Genomic DNA, 23358 nt, shown 5'->3' on the forward strand with positions numbered 1-23358 from the left:
TTAATATTATATTTCTCGAACTCTTCTATCCATGGCATTTTCTTTGCCCCATGATTCCCTTTCCTTGGACTCTTAATGAAAATTTAAGAGGTTCTCTCTGGGTAATTATTTCAGCTTAAACAAGTGTAAAGCATATATGCTTGGCAGATTTGATAAGAGAAAAAATGCTCTGTAAATTTCGCCATTGATAGCCAGAGGTGCTTTGCGGCGTAAGAGCGAGGTTCTCTGAAAACTGTACGCCAAGAGGGTCTTGTGCACCAACACTGTGTCTTAAGTGGTGTTATCCACATTAGAAAATTAAATTTCATCATAAGTCCGAGTATTAGGAAAATTGCATCATCGAAAATTTAATGAGATAAAGAGTTTTAAAAATATATATAAAAAACATCCGAGAAAATTTTTCTCGTGATTTCTAGAAGGGAGTACCAGAAGGGACCTACTTTAAAAAAGATTTTAAAATTTATCTTCCACAACGGAGATTTTAAATTTGCGCTTCTTCCTATTTTTATCCATACTAGAAATATCCTTTAAGACATATATATTTTTCTTTCCGTTCCTTTTTTACTGCGAACTATCTATCAAACAATTTCATCTAAACATCCACCTACACATCCCAATTAAAATAATATTTAATAACGACCAACATCGTTTCCGCCTACAAACACACTTCAATTTAAGTTTTTAAAACTTAAAAATATATTAAAAAAAAAAAAACAAAAATCCCACGTGCATGTCACTTTGCGTAATTAGCACTAATTACGCCACTTAAATTTTAGACCGAAAAAATTCATAAAAAATCTTAAAAAATCAGAAATATTCTCACAAGTCTTTTGCTACCCTTGTCCAGAGTAGCCGACATATAGTTTCCCCTCTGCGCATTTTTCTGTTAAACTTTCACTATTTGCATAGTAAACTTGAAAAGTTAAAAAATAAAAAAATAAAAAAATAAAAAATCTCATTCACGTGAAGCCACTGTATGCATAGTTATCGTGCATAGTAACTTCGCTAATTTTCGACAGCAACATTTCCAGACAGAAAAAATACTAAAAAATCCAGAAAAATCTTACGAGTATTTTGCCACCCTTCTTCAGAGTAGCCGACATACGGTCTCTCCTATAAAAATCTTTCTTGACTAAAAATATAGTAACTCCCATAGTGTAGGTTGTAAATTTTCCTATTATCTTCAAATCCTTAGAGCCAATTAAACATTAGGGTTTACAAATCTATGTATTTACTACCCTCAAGGTGGTAAATTTCCCCTTTTTCTAGAATCCTTAAGAGCCAAAGAAGCGCATTAGGGTCTAAAAATCTCTGAATTTACTAACCTCAATGCAGTAAAATCCATGGAAAACCCACCATTAAAGCAAATTAAACGCTAGGGTTTTTACAAATCTACGTATTTACTACGCTCAAGGTAGTAAATTTCCGCTCCTTTCAAATCCCTGGAGCTAAAACAACCCATTAGGGCTTAAAAATTTACGTTTTACTAGCCTAAGGTGACAAAATCCACCCAAACAAACACCAAAATTAGGGCAATTGGGAAAATCGAGCCAAAAAATTAGGGCTTTAATTAAAAAAAGGGGGAAAAGGGGGGGATTTTACCGATTCTTCTTGGAGAGGAGCTTGTTCTCGTTGATCTTGCGTCCCCCGCCCTCTGTTGTGTTGCTCGCGCCCTCCTTCCACTTATCGGGCACGATCACCTTCGAGAGCTTCTTCTCGCCTGCGAGGAGGGTCCAAAGAGGAAGAATTCGACAAAATTAAGGGGTTTTTGTGCAAAAAAATACCAGCAACTTTTACGAATTCAAGAGGTCTCCAAAAGAGGAGGAGGCGGCTTACACTTTTCGCACACCATGCTTTCGCTTCGAGATCGAGATCGAGATCGCGAGACAGAGAGAGAGAGAGAGAGAGAGAGAGAGAGGGGGACGAAGAAGAGGGGTCGAATTGTAAAAAAGGAACAAGATGAGGAGCAACAGGTAAAAAAGGCGAAAAGCGGATTGTGTTTCGTGCTACGCGTATATTATATATAAAAAAAGTCGGTGGTGGAAAGTTTCCGAATGCCGAGTTCGACGACAGAAGTCGGTGATCAGAGCTGGTATTCTGCCGAGTTTCTTTTTTTCTTTTTTTAGGGGGGTAGATAATACAGATGCTTATCCACTCGAAACGCAATGGATTGGCATGAAATAACATAATATAATAATAATAATACTAATAGAATAATAAGAGCTCATTTGGTATAATTTATAACAACGGCCTAATAACAAATTGAATTATAGCGCACAAGATATGTTTCTTCGTTTTTGTAATGAGACCGTAAATATTACATTGTGACGAAAACATTGCGATCTATATACATGATTATTATTATCTCCATTAAAGTTTAAGGGTTCAATTTAGGGGACCCTTCAGAAATTCAATTTTGGCAAAATAATCCTACCAAAATTTTATTTGTAAAACTAACCCTCCTTTCGCCACGTGGGCGCCACGTCAGAGATTTCTCAAAAAGGCGGTGAATCATTCACCGTCTTTGTTATATTTGTTGTGAAAGCGGTGAATGGTTCACCGCCTTCATAAGGCAATAAATCATTCACCGTTTTTAGTACAAATTTTTATTCTGATGTGCAAATCTTTTCAAGTCCAGAATATGATGTTCTTAATAAGACGGTGAATCGTTCCGTCTTCTCGAGGGCACAGAAACGGCGGACTAAGAGGGAAAGGGCGAAAAGAGAAATTTTGCACTAAAGACGGTGAATGGTTCATCGCCTTCTGAAGGCGGTGAACTATTCACCGCTTTTACAACAAATATTACAAAGACGGTAAACAATTCACCGCCTTTATGAGAAATTCTGACGTGGCGCCCACGTGGCGAAAGGAGGATTAGTTTTACAAATAAAATTTTGGTAGGATCATTTTAACAATTTTGAATTTTGGGAAGGTCATTCTATAAAAAAGCCCTCAATTTAGTGTCTAACTGATCCCTCCTTGCAGCTTCTCCACTTACATTCTTTGGAAATATTAGGTCTGAGTTCCGATTTCGAAACGCAACGCACAACGACTTGTAAAAGCCACAACTCTGGGGCTTGTAATAGTGACAATTCTGAAGCGACCGCAAACCTAGAATTTTGAGCTGAGCTGCAGAAAAGCAGCAGCAGCAGCAGCAGCAGCTGTAAATGTTTGTTCAAACAACTTTAAATGAGTCTGAAGCAACATCTTTGCGTAAAATCTACAATTGGTAGATGCTCAGAAGTGAAATAATGGCTACTGTAGCTATTCAAAACTTTTACTGTAACAAAAAAAGCACCATGACAAGCCTTATTTAACTTGTTGACAGGCGAAAAAAAAAAAAAAAAAAAACCACAAATGATCCATCCATCGTTTATTAACTTCATCAGAGGTCACGATTATTGTAGCAATACATATTATTGCAAGTAAAATCGACAAATAAACAGAAGCAAGTAAAACCGAAGAAGCGACCTATGAACACAAAGAGTTCCGACACATGGAAAGTTACGGCATTCTCCGCATAAAACTCTTTCTCTACATACATATTGATGTGGATGCGGAAAAGAAATCACACAAATAAATGTACCTCAGAAAAAGACGGCAAAAAAATAAATTGGGGGTTGAAGCCAAGCAATCGAAGAAGTCGTATGAGTTGTTATATAAAAAAAAAAAGAAAAAGAAAAAGATATTTAAATGTTATTACATATTAAAGGATGAAAAAAGATGTGATTAGCAAAATTTGAAGAATATAATCAGGTCAATCTGTGTGTATTCTATCTGGAGTATTTGATGGGTCGGAGCCCCTGGTATCCTCAGATCTTGCCGGAGATCCCTTGTGTCTCATTATATTTCTACATGCTCTGGAACAAAAAGAGAGAAACAAATAGAACAAGTGAAAATGTAGAAGAGGTCTATAATCTATATAACATCATTTGCATGATTGCTCCATGCATCTTCTCAAAAAACTTCTCTATTTCAAGAAGCAGCAACTTTTGCCAACAGAAAGGTTTGAAAATTTTGCTTTGTCAGCATAAGCTTTTAGGCCCCAAATGCGCCTGAAACCCAATTCAGGGCTTCTGCCAAAGACTTTCAATGGAGAGATACGAACTGTCAGTGCTTTTCCAGACAGCTCTACTACTTAAAAGCACGGGTGAGGAAAATAGTACATGTTTAACTCTTCAGTCACTTTCTTGATCTCATGGGACCATAGAACTGGATCAGCGCTCTTTGGCAAGGAATCCTGTTGCTGAGATTTCTCCCTTAGCCATTGCTCAGCTTTGTTGCACTCATTAAAGATCTAAAAATGCATAGTTATTATCAGAATATTAAACTTACACATGAAATAGAAATGCTTCAAAAGAATTAATGGAACTCTTTTAGGTAATATCCAGTTATCCACATATATGCCCTGCGAAATTATCTATTTACATATACATATATGTATCCATGTAAAATATAAATGTTTTCACACGCATTTCATTGTCATTGCAAAGTTGCCCATCTTTATAAAACTTTTCCGAGCATTAAACCAACTTTCCCCCATGAATTGGATGACTCCCCTACTTAAAACGAGGATATTTTTGTAAGAAACTGCTTTTGAGGATTACATATCAAGTTCAGATTGTACATGAATATATATATATACATAAAAACACGGTTTAAGAGTCCTAATATTTTTAGTTAATGAAATTCGTGGAACTTACTGCATCTCTTTCATATGTGGCCAATGATCTCACAGCCATTCTGTGATCAACTATGCACTTCAGCAGCTCCCTTGTAGCTTGAGCTCTCACTTCTTCATCCTTGTATCGGTTCTCGATAGGATCTACCAGCTTTTCTCAACCAAGATCATTCCACAAAAACAGGAAAATTAAAAGAGAGCAATACCAATTGATAAATCAAGGAAAAAAGGGGCTTCCATACGTGTAGCAACACAACAGACGCATGCCAACTAGTCAACATGAGAGATAGCTTGAATGCCCGACATCTAAAAGTTACAAAATGCTGCTAAAAATGTAGGAGATTAATATTACATTCATCTATCAATGGCGTTCAGACTAACCATAATGAAAAGATATATAAAATTTCCGAACAAGAAAGAACAAATTAGTTAGAACACATCTGCTAACCAGCCTTGATTGTTTTCATGACGAAATTGTCATTAACCATACACATAAGCATCCTTTGAACTCATAGCATCAATCTTTACAGTCACAATATATACTACCTACATTCACGTTGGCGACCAGACGGTCAAAATTCAGCACTAAAAGAATGCCTAATCCCCCGAGTAAAATAAGTAAGTGAGACTTATTTCCACATCCCCCCGAAATCATTAAATTGCCACATCCCCCAAATAAATGCCCAATAGTTACAAGATATCAAGGAGTATCCTAGATGCTTATAAGGCAGATATATGATTATTATATCAATAAAAGTGCCAATGTCAAGAATTAGTGACGGTTATAATGGAATAATAAAAAAGATGAACATTTAATAAATAGACGTGATTGCTACCTTCTTTAACTCTTCGAGTTTGCTGCTGTAAACCTTCTCTATTTCATCATCCCCATCTTCGTAAAGCCACTCTTCGGTCTGTTGTAGGTTTGTAGATATGCTTTCCCTTTCTGAATCACTTGCAAAGCTCCGATATCTCTCAAAAAGCTATAGGAAAAAATATGTATCACATAATATTTTTCTGCAAACTTGAATAGGCTAAAATGTATGGGCACCCCGAACTTTAAAGTCATTTAGAAATGAGTGCCAGAACTAAATCTCTAGGGATTTGAATCCCCAATGTATTATTTGATTTCAAAAATTCAGTCTGAACTTTTAACAATCTCTGTAACTTCTTTGGCAAAATGCTTCGTAACTTTTTTACAGAAAATTTTGATAAAATATTCTATGATCAAGAAATACACCCATCTGGGAGCAAAAGTCTGAAAAATTGAAGTCCAGGGATCTGTCCCAAAATGGCATAAAGTAGGGATGCATGAAACAAAAGATAGAAAGCAAACAAACTTTGGGATTACCTTATTGCGAATCTCATAAACATAAGATTCAAGTGCATTTTTTCTCTCTTTGGTTTGCTCCATAAGTCTGTCCTGATAGGCTAGCTGCTGTTCCTGCTCCTGAGCTTCTTGCAACTCTGCCTTGGTCATTCCACCATTAAAAGTCTCCTTCACTGGCAAATCATGCCTTCTTGTGTTCCTTTCCCGCTTTACCTGTTTATGATGATACAATAACATAGATAATTGTACAAAACGAGAAGGGAGAGCAAAAAACCCAAAAAAAGAGGAGGTTTCATGCACACAACCTGCTAAATGTTAGATACATTTTCACTATCTAATAGATCTTCAAGAAATGACAACTGAGGAGAAAATCTTATGTAACTGACAAGACACTAGCGAAAAAACAAGAAATTCACTTTGTGTTCTCTGAGGTAGAGTGATATAACAAGGTATCATGAAATGATGAGAAGTGAACTTCTTGGTCAACATAAGCATCAAAAGAAGTTCTCACATATCTGGCTTTTCACTCTTATACTAATAATGCACTAGATATTGGTAGCAGTTTGGCCTTGAAATCATATTCTTCATATCACAAGGCACCACAAAAGATAATGGTGCAAACAGAGTAAAGCATAAAACTTTGCACCTCCTTGGGTTGGCCTGTGGACCAGCTTTTCTCTCAAGAAGCAGCAGATAGGATTTGGCCAACAAATAGTCTAAAACCTTTGTAGTGGCAGGAAGTTGAAATGAGCTTTCAAAGCCCAGAAGCATAAGCTCCAATTTGAAGCTTCTGCATTTACTGGAGCAATAAGCTGTTGCAGATGGTCAATGAAAAATCTGTCCTTTTCCAAACAATCTTACTCATAGGCTCACACCACTTCCAGCTAGGTCAATCAGGTCAATTTCACTTAATTAAATAATGCAGTTAAGAGAGGGAAGAGCTCACAGCAGCAGATCCAGGATCAGGGGACACCCCATTTTCTATATTATCTGACATTACATAAGACCGTGAAGAAGCAGCAAATTCAGTATCCATATGATCCATGCTAGTTCCTTCCCTCGTAACTGGATCATTTATGTCATCTTCAAACAACTGAAGAAATTGAATATATGTTATTTAAATTTACAAAAATTACACACAAATTAGTGATCAAACCAATAAAAAAACAAATTCTCATACTTACTGAAGCTGATTCCACAGAAACAATGCCATGGAGATTTAACCGCACTCTGACTTTAACTTTAGATTTTTCACTTCCAGCAACTTGAAAAGGGCCAATCTGAAGGAATTATAATTACCCATTTAGAACCAGTACTTAACTATTGCAGCCGGGTGTATTGAAAACCTAAATATGAACATGAGTTAAATGGGTTGGAGAGTTCTTCACCAAGTTTGGCGAGAAAATAAGTTTACTTAGTAAGTTTCAGCTCGACATCAATCGAATTTCTACTAACTAAAATTGAGTAGAAAATCTGAAAACCTAGAGTAACAATAGCAATAATAATGTTTGTAATACTTGCAGATTATTTTCAAAATATCGAGCAGGCAAATTTCTTTTTGACCATGAATGAAACATATGCATACCTGGAAGGAGCTAATTTTCGGTGAAACACCAGGTGGCAGCTCATTTTGATTTGTGTAAAATGCTTCCAAATTGAAAGCACTGCTCCTATGAAGAGTAAGCATTTTTAGACTCGGAATTGGTTGGCCTTTCCGGAATAGAACGTTACTTGACATTGTGTTAATAGGGCCGTCATCTGATGCAATTCCTATAGAGAAGGGTAATGAATCTTGCACCTGCCATATAATAGTTTGTTTTCTATCGTTAAAATGCAGCATAGAAATATGGCTATGACTACCTACTAAACAAACAAAACAGAAAGATGGATGGTTAAACTTCCTAACCCTCGACATTATGTTTTTTTTGCAAATAGGTCAATATAAACAGCAAGACATATGGTTATGAAACTAACAAATAATAATGGTTCTAGTACCTATATTGATTTATTAAAGTAGTTCTAGATACTAGAACTTAAAATCTCTCTCTGTCACATGACTCGTGATTGTACTAGTGACAGGAATTATTCTAACCACAAATCAGTAAAACTGCAGCTTGAAGGACAAATTAAATCCACAAGCAAAAGAATGCAATGCTAGCCAACATATATAGAACTGCAAAATAGACACATACAACTACAAATCTACAAAGAAGAAGAAACAAGTTCAAAAGCAATAAAAGCACAACTGAATGCAAAAATAACAAACATATCAACCAGCCAACCTCATACTCTCTAACCCTAAAAGCAGGGCTCAACATCGCACACTGCACAGCGCAGCCACGCGCAACACATTCACTGGCATTGAGTGTCCTGCTCGGCTCTTTTCTGAAAAACCCAGCAAGAATCTTCATTACCGCCGGGATCCGCGACCCAGACCCAACAAGCTCCACCGACTGTATCCTATCCACGCTCAACCCCGAATCCATTAGAGCCTTTTTACATGGCTCCAATACCCTATCCAGCAAGTCAGAACACAACCTCTCAAACTCCTCTCTCTTCATATATCCCTTCACATCTTTCTCATCCATCAAACACTCTATACTAATAGGCGCCTCTAAATTCGCACTTAGAACCTTCTTCAACTTCTCACAGGCCATTCTCAATCTAATACTTGCCCTAACGCTGGATGCAACATCAATCTTATACTGTTCTTTGAACTGCTCTACAAAGTGATTGTAGAGAACCTCATCAAAATCCCTCCCGCCCAAATTCGCATCACATGCGTGTGAAAGAACCCTCATTTGCCCGGACTCAAAGGCCACAACTGAAACCTGGGTATCACAGTGGCCGATATCAACAAACGCCACATGGGCAGGGAGATCGGTCTTGTAGATTCCGTAGCCCAGTGCGGTGGCGGCTACATCGTGCATCAACCGCAAGGGTTTCAATCCGGCAATCGACGCCGCGTCGAGGTAAGCTCGCCTCTGGGCATCGGTGAAGTACGAGGGTACTCCGATCACGCAATCCGAGACCGAAGTCTCGAGAGACTTCTCGGCGAGGTGCTTCAGGTGCGAAAGAAGCATGGCGAGGATCTGAACGGGCGTAAAGGTGCGATCTTGCCCCAAGTATCGGAGTTGGACGACGACGCCGCCATCGGGGGCGGCAGAGGCGGGGAAAGGGAGGCGGCGAAGATCCGATTGGACATCGGGAGCGGCGAAGGGGCGGCCGAGGAGGCGCTTGACCTGGGTGATGGTGGAGCGGGGGACCATGGCGGCGGAGGCGGCGGCGGCGGAGCCGAGGAGGCGCTGCTTCTCGGCGAAGGCGACAGCGGAGGGGGTCTCGCGCTTGCACTCGTCGTTGAGGAGCACGTCGATGCCCCGCTGCTTTGCCGCCGCGACGACGCAGGTGTCGTTGCCGATGTCGAACCCCACCACGCTCATCTTCGGGGTCGCGGATTCGACGAGGGGGAGAGAGGAGAAAACCTAGAGTCGGGCGAGGAAGGAGAGGAGGAGACGAGACGACGACGACGACGACGACGACGACGACATGGATTTGGGGTTTTTGGGGAATCGAATTGCGGGAAATGGGGATCGAGGGGAATTAGGAACCCTAGAGAGAGAAAGAGGGAGGGGCTAGAGAGAGAGAGAGAGAGAGAGAGAGAGGGGGGGCGGGAAACGGAGGGAGAGGGAGAAGGGAATGGTGTTCCGCGGCGCACGGGGCCGGTTTATGCGGGAATGGTAGGGGGAAACGGAACGGGAACGGGAACGGGAACGGGAAAAAGATGATCCTTTTTGCGTGGACTCGGTCCACCATAGACCAATCTTTTAGAACCTCAAACTTTGATGTTTTTACTTTTGGCTAAATTACAGAAAACACCCCTATCAATACTTACGTTTTTACTTACTCCCGTCATTCAAAAATCTATACATTACTCCCTTGAAAAATAAAAAATGTTGATAGAGGGTACGGTATTAACTGTGATGATAAAATGATCAAATTACCCCTCTCCATGACCGATCTTCTTTCCAATCCTGTTAAGTTGTCGCCTTTTCTTTCATTCTTTGCGTCTCGCTCAACCGTAATAACTACTCCATTTCCTCTACATGCTCCCCCACTCCTCTTGCATTCTAGTCATCCCTCCATTTTGGCGACAATAAGTAGGGGATTGGAATAGGCATGGACGAAGAGGTGGGCGAGGGTGAGACGACGAAGGAGCGCGAGAGCGTGTGTGGGCGCAGATGGAGGGGTGAATGAAGGTGAGGCGGTGGAGTAGGGCTGCGACAGCGTGGGTGGCGAGGAAAGAGGTGATAGGAAGGAGACTCAGGATATTTTTGGTATAAAAAATATATAATAATAGAATATAAGCAAAACCCTAACAAAATACTGACGGCGGAGTTTAAAGTGAACATTTCTTATTTTTTAAGAGGGCAAAGTGTAGATTTTTAAATGACAGAAAAAAAATGAAAAAATGGATATTGTCAAAAGAGTTTTCTGTAATTTAGCCTTTGCTTTTTAAAATTAATATATTTAAAATTATTCAAATGGCCTAAAAACAACTATAAAGTTTTCTTTTATGTTAAAAATTGTAGTACTCGGGCACCTGCAATACTCCTATTAACACATTCCAAATTTATTACTTAAAAACAAAGAAATTTTATTAATCTTAAGCGATCGTCCGATTCTAATTTGTTTAAAAATTTTATAATTAATTAATAGAATTGAATAAATTGTGAAAGTTTATGGGGTTTTTTTGTAAAATTCTTCAATAAGTTTATAGAGTGTAATCAAAGGAAAATTTAGTTCCCAACAAAGAAAAATTATTATGCAACCACCCAATGAAACAATGACACGTGCAGGGTTGTACGCTCTCAATACAACGGTCAAAGTAGAGAATCCCTTCCCATGCCCAAACATTATTATAACCCGCATAAATTAATTCTACAACTATATATATAAACGCTTTATCTATTCCGGGGTCTCTTCGTCGTCACCTTCCACTTATTTCTCCCATTTCCCCTCACCTAGGGTTAGGCCGTTAGGGTTTAGGGTTTCTCCTCTCCCCCTTCTCGTCTCCTCTCCCCTCCTCTCCTCTCCTCTCCTCCCCTCTTCGCCAACTTTAGGGTTTCGATCCACGATGATGCAACCCGGCGGAGGGTTGAACCAGGGGTCCTCCATGGCGCCGCCGCCGCAGCAGCAGCAGCAGCCGCCGCAGTGGGGGACGATCCCGCCGCCGCAGCCGATGTGGAACCAACAGCCCTCGCAGATCCCGCCGCCGCTGCCGCAGACCCAGCCGCACCCCTACTACGGCGGAGCCTCCGCCGCCGCCGCCGCCGCGGCGCCGCCCCATGCGGCCCCCGCCGACGAGGTGCGGACGCTGTGGATCGGGCACTTGCAGTACTGGATGGACGAGAACTACGTATTCGGCTGCTTCGCTCAGACCGGAGAAGTAAGACCTAATCGCATGCTTAATTACGATCGTTGTATAGTTCTGTTTCTTTTGGGGGTTTTTATAGATCTAGATTTTAGGGTTACTTGTTTCAATTTTTGGTGTAGATGAGCTGATAATTGTAAATCTAAACCCTAACCTTAGGTTCTATACATTATCGAACTTTAGTTAATCCCATTTTTACTAATTCGACTCTACTGTGCTATGGTCTCTGTTTTTTAGCTATTCTCTTCTACGGGTTTTTGATAAATTTCTGAGCCTTGATCCATGATAATTGATAATATTAGGTTCTTTCGGTGAAGCTGATCCGCGACAAGCAATCAGGGCAATTGCAGGGTTACGGGTTCATCGAATTTGCAACCCGTGCCACTGCGGAACAAATTCTTCAAACCTATAATGGTCAGATTATGCCTAATTCTGACCAAACCTTTAGATTGAATTGGGCCAGTGCAGGCGACAAACGCGATGAGACTCCTGATTATACGATTTTTGTCGGGGATTTGGCAGCGGATGTTACTGACTTTGTGTTGCAAGAGACCTTCAGGAGCCACTACTCGTCTGTTAAAGGCGCGAAAATCGTAATCGATAAGTTAACAGGGCGGTCGAAGGGATATGGTTTTGTAAGGTTTGGAGACCCCACTGAACAAGCGCGTGCCATGGCTGAAATGAATGGTGTGTTCTGCTCCACAAGGGCTATGCGTATTGGTCCAGCCACAACTAAGAAAACTGTGGGTGCTCAACAGAAAGGTAGACAATGTTAACAAGTTGTCCACTTTTTTTTAGCATTTACCTTAATTTTTTATCAGAAATACAGATGACCCCCATGTATGCCGCAATTTGTACTTATTGCCTAAATAATCAAATCCTACAGATAACTCTTTGATAGTTAGAAAATATTGCACTTTGCCACCTGATAAGGGGTAAATTGTTAATGTTTTTTGAATTAGTGGGGGTTATCTATAGGTTTTGATTCTAGATGGGATGAAGCACGATCTGCGATGTAACGCGGGGGGTTGTTTGTAGTGTAGTGTTTCTTTTTCTTGTTCCCTGGTTTTTATTTTGTTGTAGTTATTGACAACCAACTTACTGACATGAATGAGTGGTATCATGCTTATGTCATTCTTCGTTATACTGTTTGGTGTGATAGCTTGAATTTGTGCTTTTTGGTATCTAGAGAATGGAATTCCTTTTGCTTTTCATTTCCAGTCAGTTGAAGATAAGCGCCATTCCTTTCCTTCGATATATGTACAAAGTCATTTCCTTCCAGCGTTTCCTTTGTGATTTGGGCTCATTTAATACAGCTTCAAGTAATTAAAAACTTATAACTCGTTGTCTCGAAGCAGGGCACCAAGAGGCTCTCTTCATTTAGGGCCTGGAACTGATTTCAGCTGAGATGAGCGTGGCCTCAGTTAGGTCAGTGTTATTGTTTATGTAGTAAATTCGTCCTTGGTTTTTTTTGGTGACCAAAACTACAATCTTTCTTAAGTTTACAATTCAGTTACGTTCTCAGCTTTGTTTATGATTCTAAAGAGCTATTAGCATTTTTTTTTCTTTTACTTATTCTTAAAATTTGTAGTTAAGGTATACCGATTAATTCAATTTTCTCTTAGATCTAGGCTAGTTTTTTTAATAGAGGCTCTATATGTTTGTGGAGTAACTCGTTTCTTCTTCCAGCTCAATGTTGATCTCCTAGGGATTTTTTTATAATTATTATTATTTAATCTTATCCTATTTTTCATGTTTTAGAAAGTTCCTGTCTTTGATCTCCAGGTCTTTTCTTTTCCCTCTTTCCTTATTCAAATAGCATATACATATCTATGCTTTGCTGAAACGGTGTGTATTTTTACATAGTTTTTGGTATTTAAGAATTTTTCATACAAAGGAAACAACTCTTCATATAATTGCCAGCATATAATCCATTTTCTTGGGGCACCACAGTCTTCAATAGATCAGTCAAACTCTGGCATGCCACATAGAAAGTCACGACTATCCGAAGGTGATTATGTACACATAAGACTGGACAATGACTACACAGAGATGTCCTACTTGTTTCTATCTTTTGCTCTATCATGGCAAACTATTAATGATGGAAGTTCATTACTTGAAATCTTGCTGACTTTTTTTTGTTCTTAGTTGAATTAGTTGAGGAAGAACTGGTGATCTATAATTTATGTTTGAGTGATCTATAATCAGTTGAATATTCTTACTTTTTGCTATTTCAAATCCTCACATTTCTCGCCAACCTTCTTTTTACCTGCAAGTATTCAAAGTGTAACTGGAGTTCCGGTGCTTCCAACAACCTCTATATCTTCTGTAACAGGAGATTTGATGTTCAGTCAGACAACATTTTGTTAGTATTCTGCGGTATATCATGATGGAATAATTCTAATGCTTTATATGCTGAATTATTGAATGAGCACTGCACCATAATATCTAGGGCAGTAGTTGTGTTCTTCTCTTACAATATAAGATCTTCTCCTACTATTTATCTCTGTTATACCCGATCTTTTTATTGTGAACTTGTGAAAAAGTTAGCTGCATGTTCTTTGAATTGGTGCAAGGATGATTTGTCCTGCTGCAATAGGATGAAGAAGTCTAATTAAGTGTTCCTCTCTAAGTTGGTAGAGATTTGGGTTTATTATTATCTTGCATGTTTACTTTATTATTTGGAAATTGGTAGCTTTGGTGGATAATGTTTGTTTCAGATTGTTGTTGGCCTTCAAAGCATTGTGGCAGGTAAGGTTTCGCAAATTATGCGTTGATTTTCAGAGGTTTAGGCACCTAAAAATTTTGCTTCGGTCACCCTTGTACCTGAATTAAGTTGGCTGTGTTCGGCCATATTATTTGCAGACGTAAATATTCTGGGTTTTTTATGATCTTATCCTCTGCGTATTTACACCTTTATTTTTAAGTTGCAGTGTAAAACAAATGTAACAAGCTATTGACTTGTATTTACAGTTAATGTCATTCAATAAATCTCATAAATATTTTCCATTTCTTTTGGTATTTGCAGCTTCTTCTGATGGAACTCACTCGGAGAGTGATCCAAATAACACTACCGTGGGTGTCTACCTTCAACTTCTGTATCAAACCTCAATGATATATATATATATATATATAGAATCCAGCTACTATCCTTTTAGGAGGATAGGTGATAGGACCTTCGTCCTATCAAATCGTTTTTGATGATAGAGATCCCAAATAGATGATCGAAACCATTGAAGTTGATCTAGAATATGTGAATTATCTAGGAACTAAATTTTATAAATTTTAAAATTTATTTACATAGTGATCAAAGGATTGCAAAATTGACAGTTTTTACGTCCTATATGAACCGTTTGCTTATTTAACGGTGTAGAGTAATCCAAACCGGTTGAATTTTTTATAGAAAATTCTTTATACTATTTAGATAATGTTTAATAACTCTGATCTTAAATTGAGAAAGTCTAACCTCTGTTTTCAGAAGGTCATTTGTTTTTGACCGTTCATTTTTTGACTTTTCGATGGACTTGGTAATGATTTTTAAAAATTACAAAATTCAGTTTTTAAATATTTCTAATAGTGTACATCAATTTCAACGGTGCCGATTATCAATTTGAAGTCCTGATCATCCAAAATGACTTGATAGGACAAAGACTTCTATCTTCTTAAGAGGATAGTAGCCGGACTCATTATATATATATATTCCTACAAAAATCTGAATTCATGCATGAACTTTACAAACCAACTTTATAACATGCATCTGCTAACTTCCCAACTTGTGCTATTAGGGTACTTCTGTACATTTTTGATGCATGCTTATGATAATTCAGATTTTGTAGGGCTGTATATGCAAATAGATCAATTTGCAGTGATATATATGTAAAAGCCATGACACTAATTCGTCGCTTATCTATTAAGAATCAGAATATTCTTTTCTGCAGATATTCGTTGGTGCACTGGACTCAAATGTGAGCGAAGATCATCTACGCCAACTTTTCAACCCTTATGGGGAACTTGTCCATGTAAAGATACCTCCTGGGAAGAGATGTGGGTTTGTTCAATTTGCTAGCAGGTTTGGTGCATTTGAAAACTCAGCTACCTTTGTATGAGAATCACTTTAATAACTAAGTTTGATATTTCTCCTTTGTTGTTGATGTTCTCTAGGGCTTGTGCGGAGGAAGCGCTACTGATGTTGCAGGGGACTCAATTGGGCGGGCAGAACATTCGGCTCTCATGGGGCCGTACCCCATCAAACAAACAGGTATATGAGTATATATATTTTAGAGTTGGCGGGGTTTAAGTACTAGTTTAGTCCCCGAAGGTGGATCTCAATTTGAAACTATGTTCTCAGAGTTGCATTTTTAACTGTTTGTTCCCTGAAGTTTGTTTTTTGTACCAGTTTCAAATTGAAAACATTTTTGAAATCTGTGTTAAACTTCGGGCTAGATTTGTAAATAAGCCGTTCCCTTCTTTTTTTTTTTGTTATTATCTTGCTGAGATTAAGGAGCAATTTGCTAACATCTTTTTTATGTTTTTTCTTTTTTTTTCCCCCTTTTTCTCCCTTTCCAGCCACAACAGGAACCTAACCAATGGAGCAGTGGCTACTATGGCTACGGGCAAGGTTATGAAGCTTCTTATAACTATCCGCAAGCTCCTCAGGATCCTAACATGTATTCGTACGGATCCTACCCAGGATACGCCAATTACCCACCCCAGCAGGTAAAATGATCATATCCATCATCTTTTGGTCATCGTGGTTTTGTTCCCGTATTTGCAATTTTTGGTGTAGTTAATTGCATTATTACTTCGTTGGATATTTTTCCTACCTGATTATATGTTAGTTCTCAGTACTATCCCAATACTTTGTTAACATATTTTGATTGCTCATTTTCTTGCTCAGATATTTAGCATTTACTTATTTTTAAATGCCAGGACAATATGTGCCCCATAAAATTATCACTTTTCATCTGTTAACATTTTTGTGTTGTTTAAATGCCAAGTCCTATTGGCCTGTTTGAAATTTGTTCCAAAGTGAGCAAAAGTGGTTTGATTTGCCGAAGGTTGAAAACAAGTCCAGGACACATTTAAGTTTTAGCATAATTTGAGATTGCCACCTGAAAAATCTGTTTGTGCTGCACCTATCCCCTCAAGAGGTGGTTTTTCATCCCACAATCTTATTGTTCTGCTGGGTTTATGAAAATATTATACTAAAAGAGTTTATCAGGTGGGTAGAGGGATTTCTCCCTTTCGACAAAAATCTCCTCAACTGTGATTTCTGCAAGTGAAGCAGAAGCTTCGAATTGCAACGCCCGTTTTCAAGGCTCAAAAGCTCATTTCCGCTGTGTTTTATAGTTGCTGCTACAAATAACCTAACCTTTTACTGTTTCTTTCCTTGCAGTGATCGCTGGTGTTACTCGAAGAAGCCATTTTCCCGTGTCGGCGGAACCCTAATCAGATGGTTAAAAGTTGTAGTAATTTGGGTTGGATGGGAACCGGCAGGTTGATACAGAAATGATGCATGCTGCTACTGTTGTTGCCGGCTTGTCTTATTCTCTTTCTTATACCTTCTGCTTCATACTATAGCTGTTATTGGTGTGAGAATACTCTTATTCAACTCTTTCTATGCTTGGATTAATCCTTCGAGATTGTGTTTTGTTTTTGGTTTCTGGTGTCGTCAACGTTCGCGCTGCATGCTCAGTTAAGATATATCCGCATTTACCATTCGCAGATGTGATTCACCGAGTCGGGTGAGATCTGATCGGTCAGTAGTGATGGTAAATACGGCTTCGCGTGTGGCGCTGCTGTGTGTTTTTCTTAATCCTCTCTTCTCTCTAATAAAATTGGTAATTTGATCCTGTGTTCAACTGCGTGTTTACTATATTCGTTGTTTTTTTGGTGCAAGTTTTAAGTTGTTAATTATTATAATTATCTTTTAAATAACTCTTCGAGGGAGATGTCTCTAAACTTTCACATTTGTTCGAAATATAAGTGAGAGATAAATACAAGATTTGGTGATCCAAAAAACAAATTAGACAATGAAGGAACCAATGCGTTTCACCAAACTGTACAAAACCACCCCACTATTTTCATCCATCCAGCTGATTAATTCAAGAGGGATATAAAATTGAGAGATAAATACAAGAAGATCGTATGTGTTATCTCAACAGGGCTTCTCTCATGCCCAGTGCTAGGATCTCACTAACATTACATGGCTTCTCCAGGGCTCTCTAAACAGGCTGCGATTTCGAAGATAATACGAACCGAGTCAACCTCTCCCACTTCAGTTTCTTCGACCTGCGAAGGTTTCATCGGGTTCATAAAACATTAGACAACTCAACGGATCAGGCGGCCGAAATCGCCAAATGAAACTACTACAGGGGAAAAGAAGCTGCATGGGAGATCCGCATATTTAGCTTCCGAACCAGCTGTCCCTTAAAAAAAGAACGAGAACTGGTGCTCGAAAGGATGACTTTCTTTAAAACTATCAGAAACATAGATTCGACAATTCACAACGAACGCCAGAGAATTATTTTCTTCTACTATTTTCGGACACCCGAAAGGTCGAATACAGATACTTACAGCTGAAAAGATCAATCCGGTTTCTTCAAGTTTAAGCAGTTGTCAGCTGCTTGGTTGAACAGCTCCTGAACCATCTTTAGTTCCAGTTCTGTAATCGTGTAAGGGATTACGATATAAGTGCTCGGGCGAGAGTACCGCACTAACGCACCTGAACTTGAAAACTTATTTTATAATTGAATGAGGGTTAAAGAGTTTCCAAATTTCTATCCCCAGTGATCTTCAATATTACGAAGAAAATAGGATTTCATGATTTGTGGATTAAATCCTCCTAGTTGTATAGATAGAAAATAGAGAATTACCTGCAGCCTCCAATTGCTTTTCAAGTTCCAGGCCCACAGCTTCATTCTCTGCCTGGACATTTCAGCACAAATGTCATAGATACCAAAAGTTAATTTTGTAGTTCATCTAGTTTTAGGTGAGATCCTATTTATCTCCATAAATCACGCTGAGTCCCGTTTCGGATTTTACTATCACTCATCCAATTGTTGGGTTCAGTGAAGATAAAGACAATGCTTACTTGGAGCTCGGCAATTCTTTTCAACTGAGCATCCTCTCCCGACAATGGCAATGCAGCAACCAGCATGTCAAACTGTAAAAGAAAAAAATAAATCCTCACAAAATTACCAAGATTACAAATTCCTAAGATTTGTACGGTAGTTTTGAACAAAATCAGGTCATATAAATAACATCAAAGATCACAGGATGCATTGGCCATAGTCCCCTCAAGCCATATAAATAAAACCTGAAATTTCATGCATGCCGTTTAAAAACTTAATTCCCTACGCACATAACCTTGTGCTTACAAAATTGCTCCACTTCAGAAACCTTTTCTAGTACAAAAGCAACTTCTGTATATGGACGGACAACTCTCATTCTAGAAAAAAAAAACTGTACTTACCAGGGTTATAGATGAAAATTCAGATTTTACCGACGTACGCAAGCAAGTAGATGATTTTGCAGCGGCATATACGTAAAGCCCATTCCCCTAAGTAGTGTTACGACAGTGTATGCATTTCAATTAATTAAAACAATCTTTTACCTTCTTCGCAGCCTGGACCAGAGCTGCACTCATCGCTTTGGATTGCTCAGCGACATTCACCGTCTCCTCAGAGGGATTAGTGGCTGGCGGTTCGGGATAATCTGGTGATAGTCGGACCGGTGGGGCATCTCGTTGGAGTGTTCCAAAGGTGTTTAGGGCGAGCATGGCGATGGTGTTTACCTGTTCTTGTAGCTGAGATATGATATCCATTATATTCCTGCAAATAGATCCAGAACAAGAAAACTTGGTGTGAGGTTACGAAATCCGAGCATGAGAATAAAGCAGTAGAAAAAGAGGGATAGATGTAACAGAAGCACCATGCACCAACTATACAAAATGATCTGATTACCACTGTGATAGTATGAAGGCTCAACAAAACTGTGACTTCGACGAAAGCTTCTGGATTTGCACAAACTAATAGTAAAACAGCCGAGGAAAAACAATATGACAGTGAAATTTGGAGTTAAAGAGTATGAAAAGCAATGGTCGTTAAGGAATTCACTGCAACCTTACTGAGGTTTTTTTTTTTCACATTTTGTCTCTATGGTAAACTTGGTCACAGATCAGGTTCATGTCGCAATTTAGAAGTCCCCCCCGAACCCTCACCTTCCGATTTGTAGTTAAAACCATGAAAATAATGTGCTACAATACAATATAATACGTAATGTTGAATCGCTGTTCTTAGCTACTTATTATTATTATTATCCATTATTTTCAAACAATTCACTCAATCCATTGATAACACTTGAAAGGAAACCAAATTGTTCGAGAGTAACACCGAAGCTCAAATGCATCCAAATTCTTTGGTTAAGGAAATTAAGCTCTTACATTTAGAAGAATCAAACAGAGTAGCTTCTCTACATCTCAGATACTATAGCAAGCAACTCAATAACAAACAAATTAGAGAAATTATTCTACGATCAAAATAGGCACCGTTTGCATCCAAAATCACTCCTTTTGAACTCATACAAACAAAATAAAACCATCAATTTTTTTTTTAAAAAAAAAAATGATACAGAAGGAATCTTAGGACCTAATACTCTCATCAATTCTAAGCTAAAACTTGCTCGTCTTAACCATCACAGTATCAGAACTACAATTACATCAAAAAATCGAAACATAAACATTTAGAAACCCTAGAATTTGAGGGGAACAACGGATCCTTACAGAGGCACGAGGCGATCGAATTCGTCGAGAGGAAGAGGCGAGATCCACCAAACCCTAGAGAGAGAGAGAGAGAGAGAGGAGTCGGAGTGGTGAAGAGAGAGAGAGAGAGAAGGGTATTTTGGTCATTCACGTTAATCGATCAATAGTTACATGAACCAGGTGTATCCGAACACTTGTGGACCAAAATGCCTACTTGCCGTTCGTTTTGATCTAGCATGTGAATCTCGACCGTCCACTACGGAGCGGAGGTAAAATTGCATCACGAGTGTTAACCTTGTTGGATATTTGCACCACACCCCTCACCAATTTTGTTCTAAAAATTTAATTTATTTTTACCTAAAACAATATTTATTAGTGTTGGTTTTATATCTATATCTATATTATCTATACTATACTATATTATTTCTTTATTATATTAACCTTGTTGGGTTCCACCGTTAAGTAATGTTGTTTTGAACTGAACACATTGAACTAGTTCATCTCTTCTTTTTGTTCTTTCTTTGAACCAAACCATCTACTTTGTTATATACTCTGATTGAACCCAATTCTTCACCGAACCGGACCACTTCTTTTTTTTATTTTTCTTTGAACCGTCTTTTCTTCTTATGCTTTCTTTGGACCGAACTGGCCTACTTTATTATGTACTCTATATTGAATTTGGCTCTTCACTAAACCAGGCCGTCTCTTCTTTCTATTCTTTTTTTGAACTGCCTTTTTTTCTGTTATTTATTTGAATTGTATCGGCCTACTTTGTTATATAATCTATGTTGAATCCCCTTTTTCACTGAATCAGTGCATTTCTTCTTCCTATTTTTTCAGCCTTTTTCTTTCTTTGAACCGCTTTTTTTTCCTATTTTTTTTTTGAAGCGAACCGACCTACTTTATTATATACTGTGTTGAACCCGATTCTTCACCGAACCAGGCCACCTCTTCTTCCTATTCTTTCTTTGAACCGAATCAGCCTACTTTATTATAATATTCCATTTGAACCCGGTTCTTCTCTCCTTATTTGAACTGAACAGGCTTTACTGTTGCTTTATTTCTTTGAACCGATCTAGCCTACTTGAACCCGGTTCTTCACTTTAGCCTAAATTTTAAATCGTTCTTTGACTGGGATTTTTTTCATCTTCTTCAGCTATGAGAGACAAAGAGTCGTATAACTGTTGGACAAAAAGGTTCCAAAATTGTGAGCAGAAACCCGAAGGTCAGAGAGCAACCCTTGGAATTCACCTTATAATGTCGAGGCATGTTTTCTTTGTGTTAATGGGCATACTGGTTGAGTAATTGTGGTTGGTCAGTAGCCAAGTTAATTGTATCCTAGAGCCTATAAATAGGTTGGTTGGCTAAGGCCAAAGAAGAGTAAAGTGAATACATATAATTTCTATTTCTTAGTAGTGCAGTATGATATGTCTTCTTCCTTCATCGAAGTTTCCTGTATGGAATTTCAAGTCGCCGAAACGAAGGAGAAGGCTGTTCGATTATTGAAACGTCGGAAAAAGATAGAGAGGCGAAAAGTGAGTGAAAAGGAGAAGATGGAAAGGCGGTAGGTGAGTGAGAAAAAGAGAAATATTGGTAGTATATAAAAATATTTTGGAGTAGAAAAAAAAGAAGAAGTGAGAGTGGTGCATCGTTGTTTCTTGTTCCCTACTCAATATTTTCCTCTATTGTATTAAAAATTCTTCCACGATTATTCATTCACTTCCATCTGTATTTCTGTATAATAACATTTACATTCTTTTTTATTTCAACATCTTTTGTGACGATCTTTTTTCAACGGTAAAATATGCCTACTCTATTTTATTACGTCTTATACCATGTACATTTTAAAATTTTGATTTTCAATAATATCACCTCAGAAATATTTTAAAATTTTGCTTCTATTTTCTATCTGCCGCATCGCGTGGGTCTATACACTAGTAAATATGATTTAATATTGATATACCAATATTAGATCTTAACATTCTCTCATATAATAAACTTAATTGAAATAATTACTAAAAATATTAATATCAATAAAAAATGATTAAAACTTAGGGACGTTGAAGAAGATGAGTAATCGATGGTGTTAATAACTCACAGAATCAATTATATTTTTTAAGATTGAAAATTGAATAATTGAATCAATGTATGATTATATTATATATTTTATTTGATGTAATTTTTAACAAGAGAGAGATGACAAAGACACAAGTTAAGTTAAAATAGAATTTGTCTAAAGAATTTAATTACTATAATAAAATTTAGTTGAAAATATATTTCTCATCTGGTTGGTGTGTGGAAAACTTAGTAATTTCATGAAAAAATATTTATATTTTAAATTTTTATTTAGAAATTTAAAATTGTGTTTTTGAAAAAAAATTCAATATTTTTTAGATGCCAAATAATCACTAAAAAACCCCATTAGGGCTGTTTGGTTGGATGTAGTTGCAGAAACAGTGTAGTTGGAAATACATGCAGTTCAAATGCTATAGTTGTAACTACACCTAGTCTGTTTGGTTTTACGCAGTGCAATTGCGCAGTTACATTTTTCTGTTTGGTAATATGAAGCTGATAGTTGTATTGTTGAATTTTATCACATTTTCAGAGAGAGTGGTGAGATTACCTTCACTAAATATAAAATAATTGAATAAAATTTATTAATCATTTAAATTTACTATTTATAAATAATAAGTAAATATATAAATATTCTTCAACTTATTAATCGACACATTTAAATTTTTAATTTATTAATTTTAATATGTAAATCAAAACTTTAAATTTAAACGATTGTCTCATTTTTTTTTTATCAAATTTAATAATTATAATTAATTAAAACTTATTAAATTAACATACACGATCACATTCTATAAAATTTTTTAAAAAAACTATATTTATATTTTAAATAAAATAAATTTAAAAAATTAATTTTTTGCACAAAGCTTGTATTGTCTAAAAATTTTATAGTATGAGTTTATTGCGCAAGTATTTTTATTTATCCATATATACATATATTATTTATTTATTTAGCTTATTTATTTATTTATTTATTATTGTTAATTTGTGGGTGATTCTATCCCTCACCAACTGCTGCAGTTGAACTACGGCCAATTTGGATTTAATCCAATGCAGCATTGGACTTCTGTGTAGTTGGAACG

The 23358-nt window shown here is 37.5% G+C and overlaps 4 protein-coding genes across 5 annotated transcripts in view; 1 reads left to right on the forward strand and 3 right to left on the reverse strand.

Annotated features, from left to right (window-relative positions):
* Positions 1–1950, reverse strand: part of LOC109718809 (cysteine-rich PDZ-binding protein) — a 5921-nt gene extending 3971 nt beyond the window's left edge. Inside the window, exons 1-2 of the mRNA XM_020245221.1 lie at positions 1837–1950; positions 1603–1720 (exon numbers count right to left, since the gene is read on the reverse strand). Of these exons, the coding sequence (XP_020100810.1) occupies positions 1603–1720; positions 1837–1852 (134 nt within the window). The 5' untranslated portion in view covers positions 1853–1950. The remainder of the gene's footprint in view (positions 1–1602; positions 1721–1836) is intronic.
* Positions 3488–9669, reverse strand: LOC109718804 (heat shock 70 kDa protein 16-like). The gene is made up of 9 exons (XM_020245213.1): positions 8294–9669; positions 7597–7809; positions 7196–7291; positions 6958–7104; positions 6033–6224; positions 5518–5664; positions 4704–4832; positions 4167–4297; positions 3488–3860 (listed from the first exon to the last, which is right to left on the reverse strand). Exons 1-9 carry the CDS (start codon positions 9449–9451, stop codon positions 3758–3760), a joined length of 2316 nt encoding a protein of 771 aa, XP_020100802.1. The 5' UTR covers positions 9452–9669; the 3' UTR covers positions 3488–3757.
* LOC109718806 (polyadenylate-binding protein RBP45-like) lies at positions 10976–17294 on the forward strand. The gene is made up of 7 exons (XM_020245216.1): positions 10976–11457; positions 11745–12204; positions 14471–14517; positions 15381–15511; positions 15604–15700; positions 16009–16158; positions 16838–17294. The coding sequence occupies exons 1-7, from the start codon at positions 11146–11148 to the stop codon at positions 16838–16840; spliced, it is 1200 nt and encodes a 399-aa protein (XP_020100805.1). The 5' UTR covers positions 10976–11145; the 3' UTR covers positions 16841–17294.
* LOC109718807 (mediator of RNA polymerase II transcription subunit 21-like) lies at positions 17396–20328 on the reverse strand. Of its 2 annotated transcripts, none has more exons than XM_020245218.1 (6): positions 20225–20328; positions 19058–19274; positions 18536–18607; positions 18318–18369; positions 18019–18106; positions 17396–17733 (listed from the first exon to the last, which is right to left on the reverse strand). In XM_020245218.1, the coding sequence occupies exons 2-5, from the start codon at positions 19265–19267 to the stop codon at positions 18030–18032; spliced, it is 411 nt and encodes a 136-aa protein (XP_020100807.1). In that variant the 5' UTR covers positions 19268–19274; positions 20225–20328; the 3' UTR covers positions 17396–17733; positions 18019–18029. The 2 variants fall into 2 exon arrangements, with proteins under 2 accessions (XP_020100807.1, XP_020100806.1); XM_020245217.1 differs by lacking the exon at positions 20225–20328 and adding an exon at positions 19407–19995.

This window comes from Ananas comosus, linkage group 12, assembly GCF_001540865.1.
Source record: "Ananas comosus cultivar F153 linkage group 12, ASM154086v1, whole genome shotgun sequence".
NCBI lineage: Eukaryota > Viridiplantae > Streptophyta > Magnoliopsida > Poales > Bromeliaceae > Ananas > Ananas comosus.

Coding starts and splice junctions, on each gene's coding strand:
- LOC109718804 (XM_020245213.1), bottom strand. CDS start 9,451: ATGAGCGTGGTGGGGTTCGACATCGGCAACGACACCTGCGTCGTCGCG. Junction 4,298..4,703: donor CCACATATGAAAGAGATGCA/GTAAGTTCCACG, acceptor ATGCATTTTTAG/ATCTTTAATGAGTGCAACAA. Junction 3,861..4,166: donor GTGACTGAAGAGTTAAACAT/GTACTATTTTCC, acceptor TTTTTGTTCCAG/AGCATGTAGAAATATAATGA.
- LOC109718807 (XM_020245218.1), bottom strand. CDS start 19,267: ATGGATATCATATCTCAGCTACAAGAACAGGTAAACACCATCGCCATG. Junction 18,370..18,535: donor AAAGAATTGCCGAGCTCCAA/GTAAGCATTGTC, acceptor TGAAATGTCCAG/GCAGAGAATGAAGCTGTGGG. Junction 18,107..18,317: donor AAAGCAATTGGAGGCTGCAG/GTAATTCTCTAT, acceptor ACACGATTACAG/AACTGGAACTAAAGATGGTT.
- LOC109718806 (XM_020245216.1), top strand. CDS start 11,146: ATGATGCAACCCGGCGGAGGGTTGAACCAGGGGTCCTCCATGGCGCCG. Junction 15,512..15,603: donor TTTGTTCAATTTGCTAGCAG/GTTTGGTGCATT, acceptor GATGTTCTCTAG/GGCTTGTGCGGAGGAAGCGC. Junction 15,701..16,008: donor GTACCCCATCAAACAAACAG/GTATATGAGTAT, acceptor CTCCCTTTCCAG/CCACAACAGGAACCTAACCA.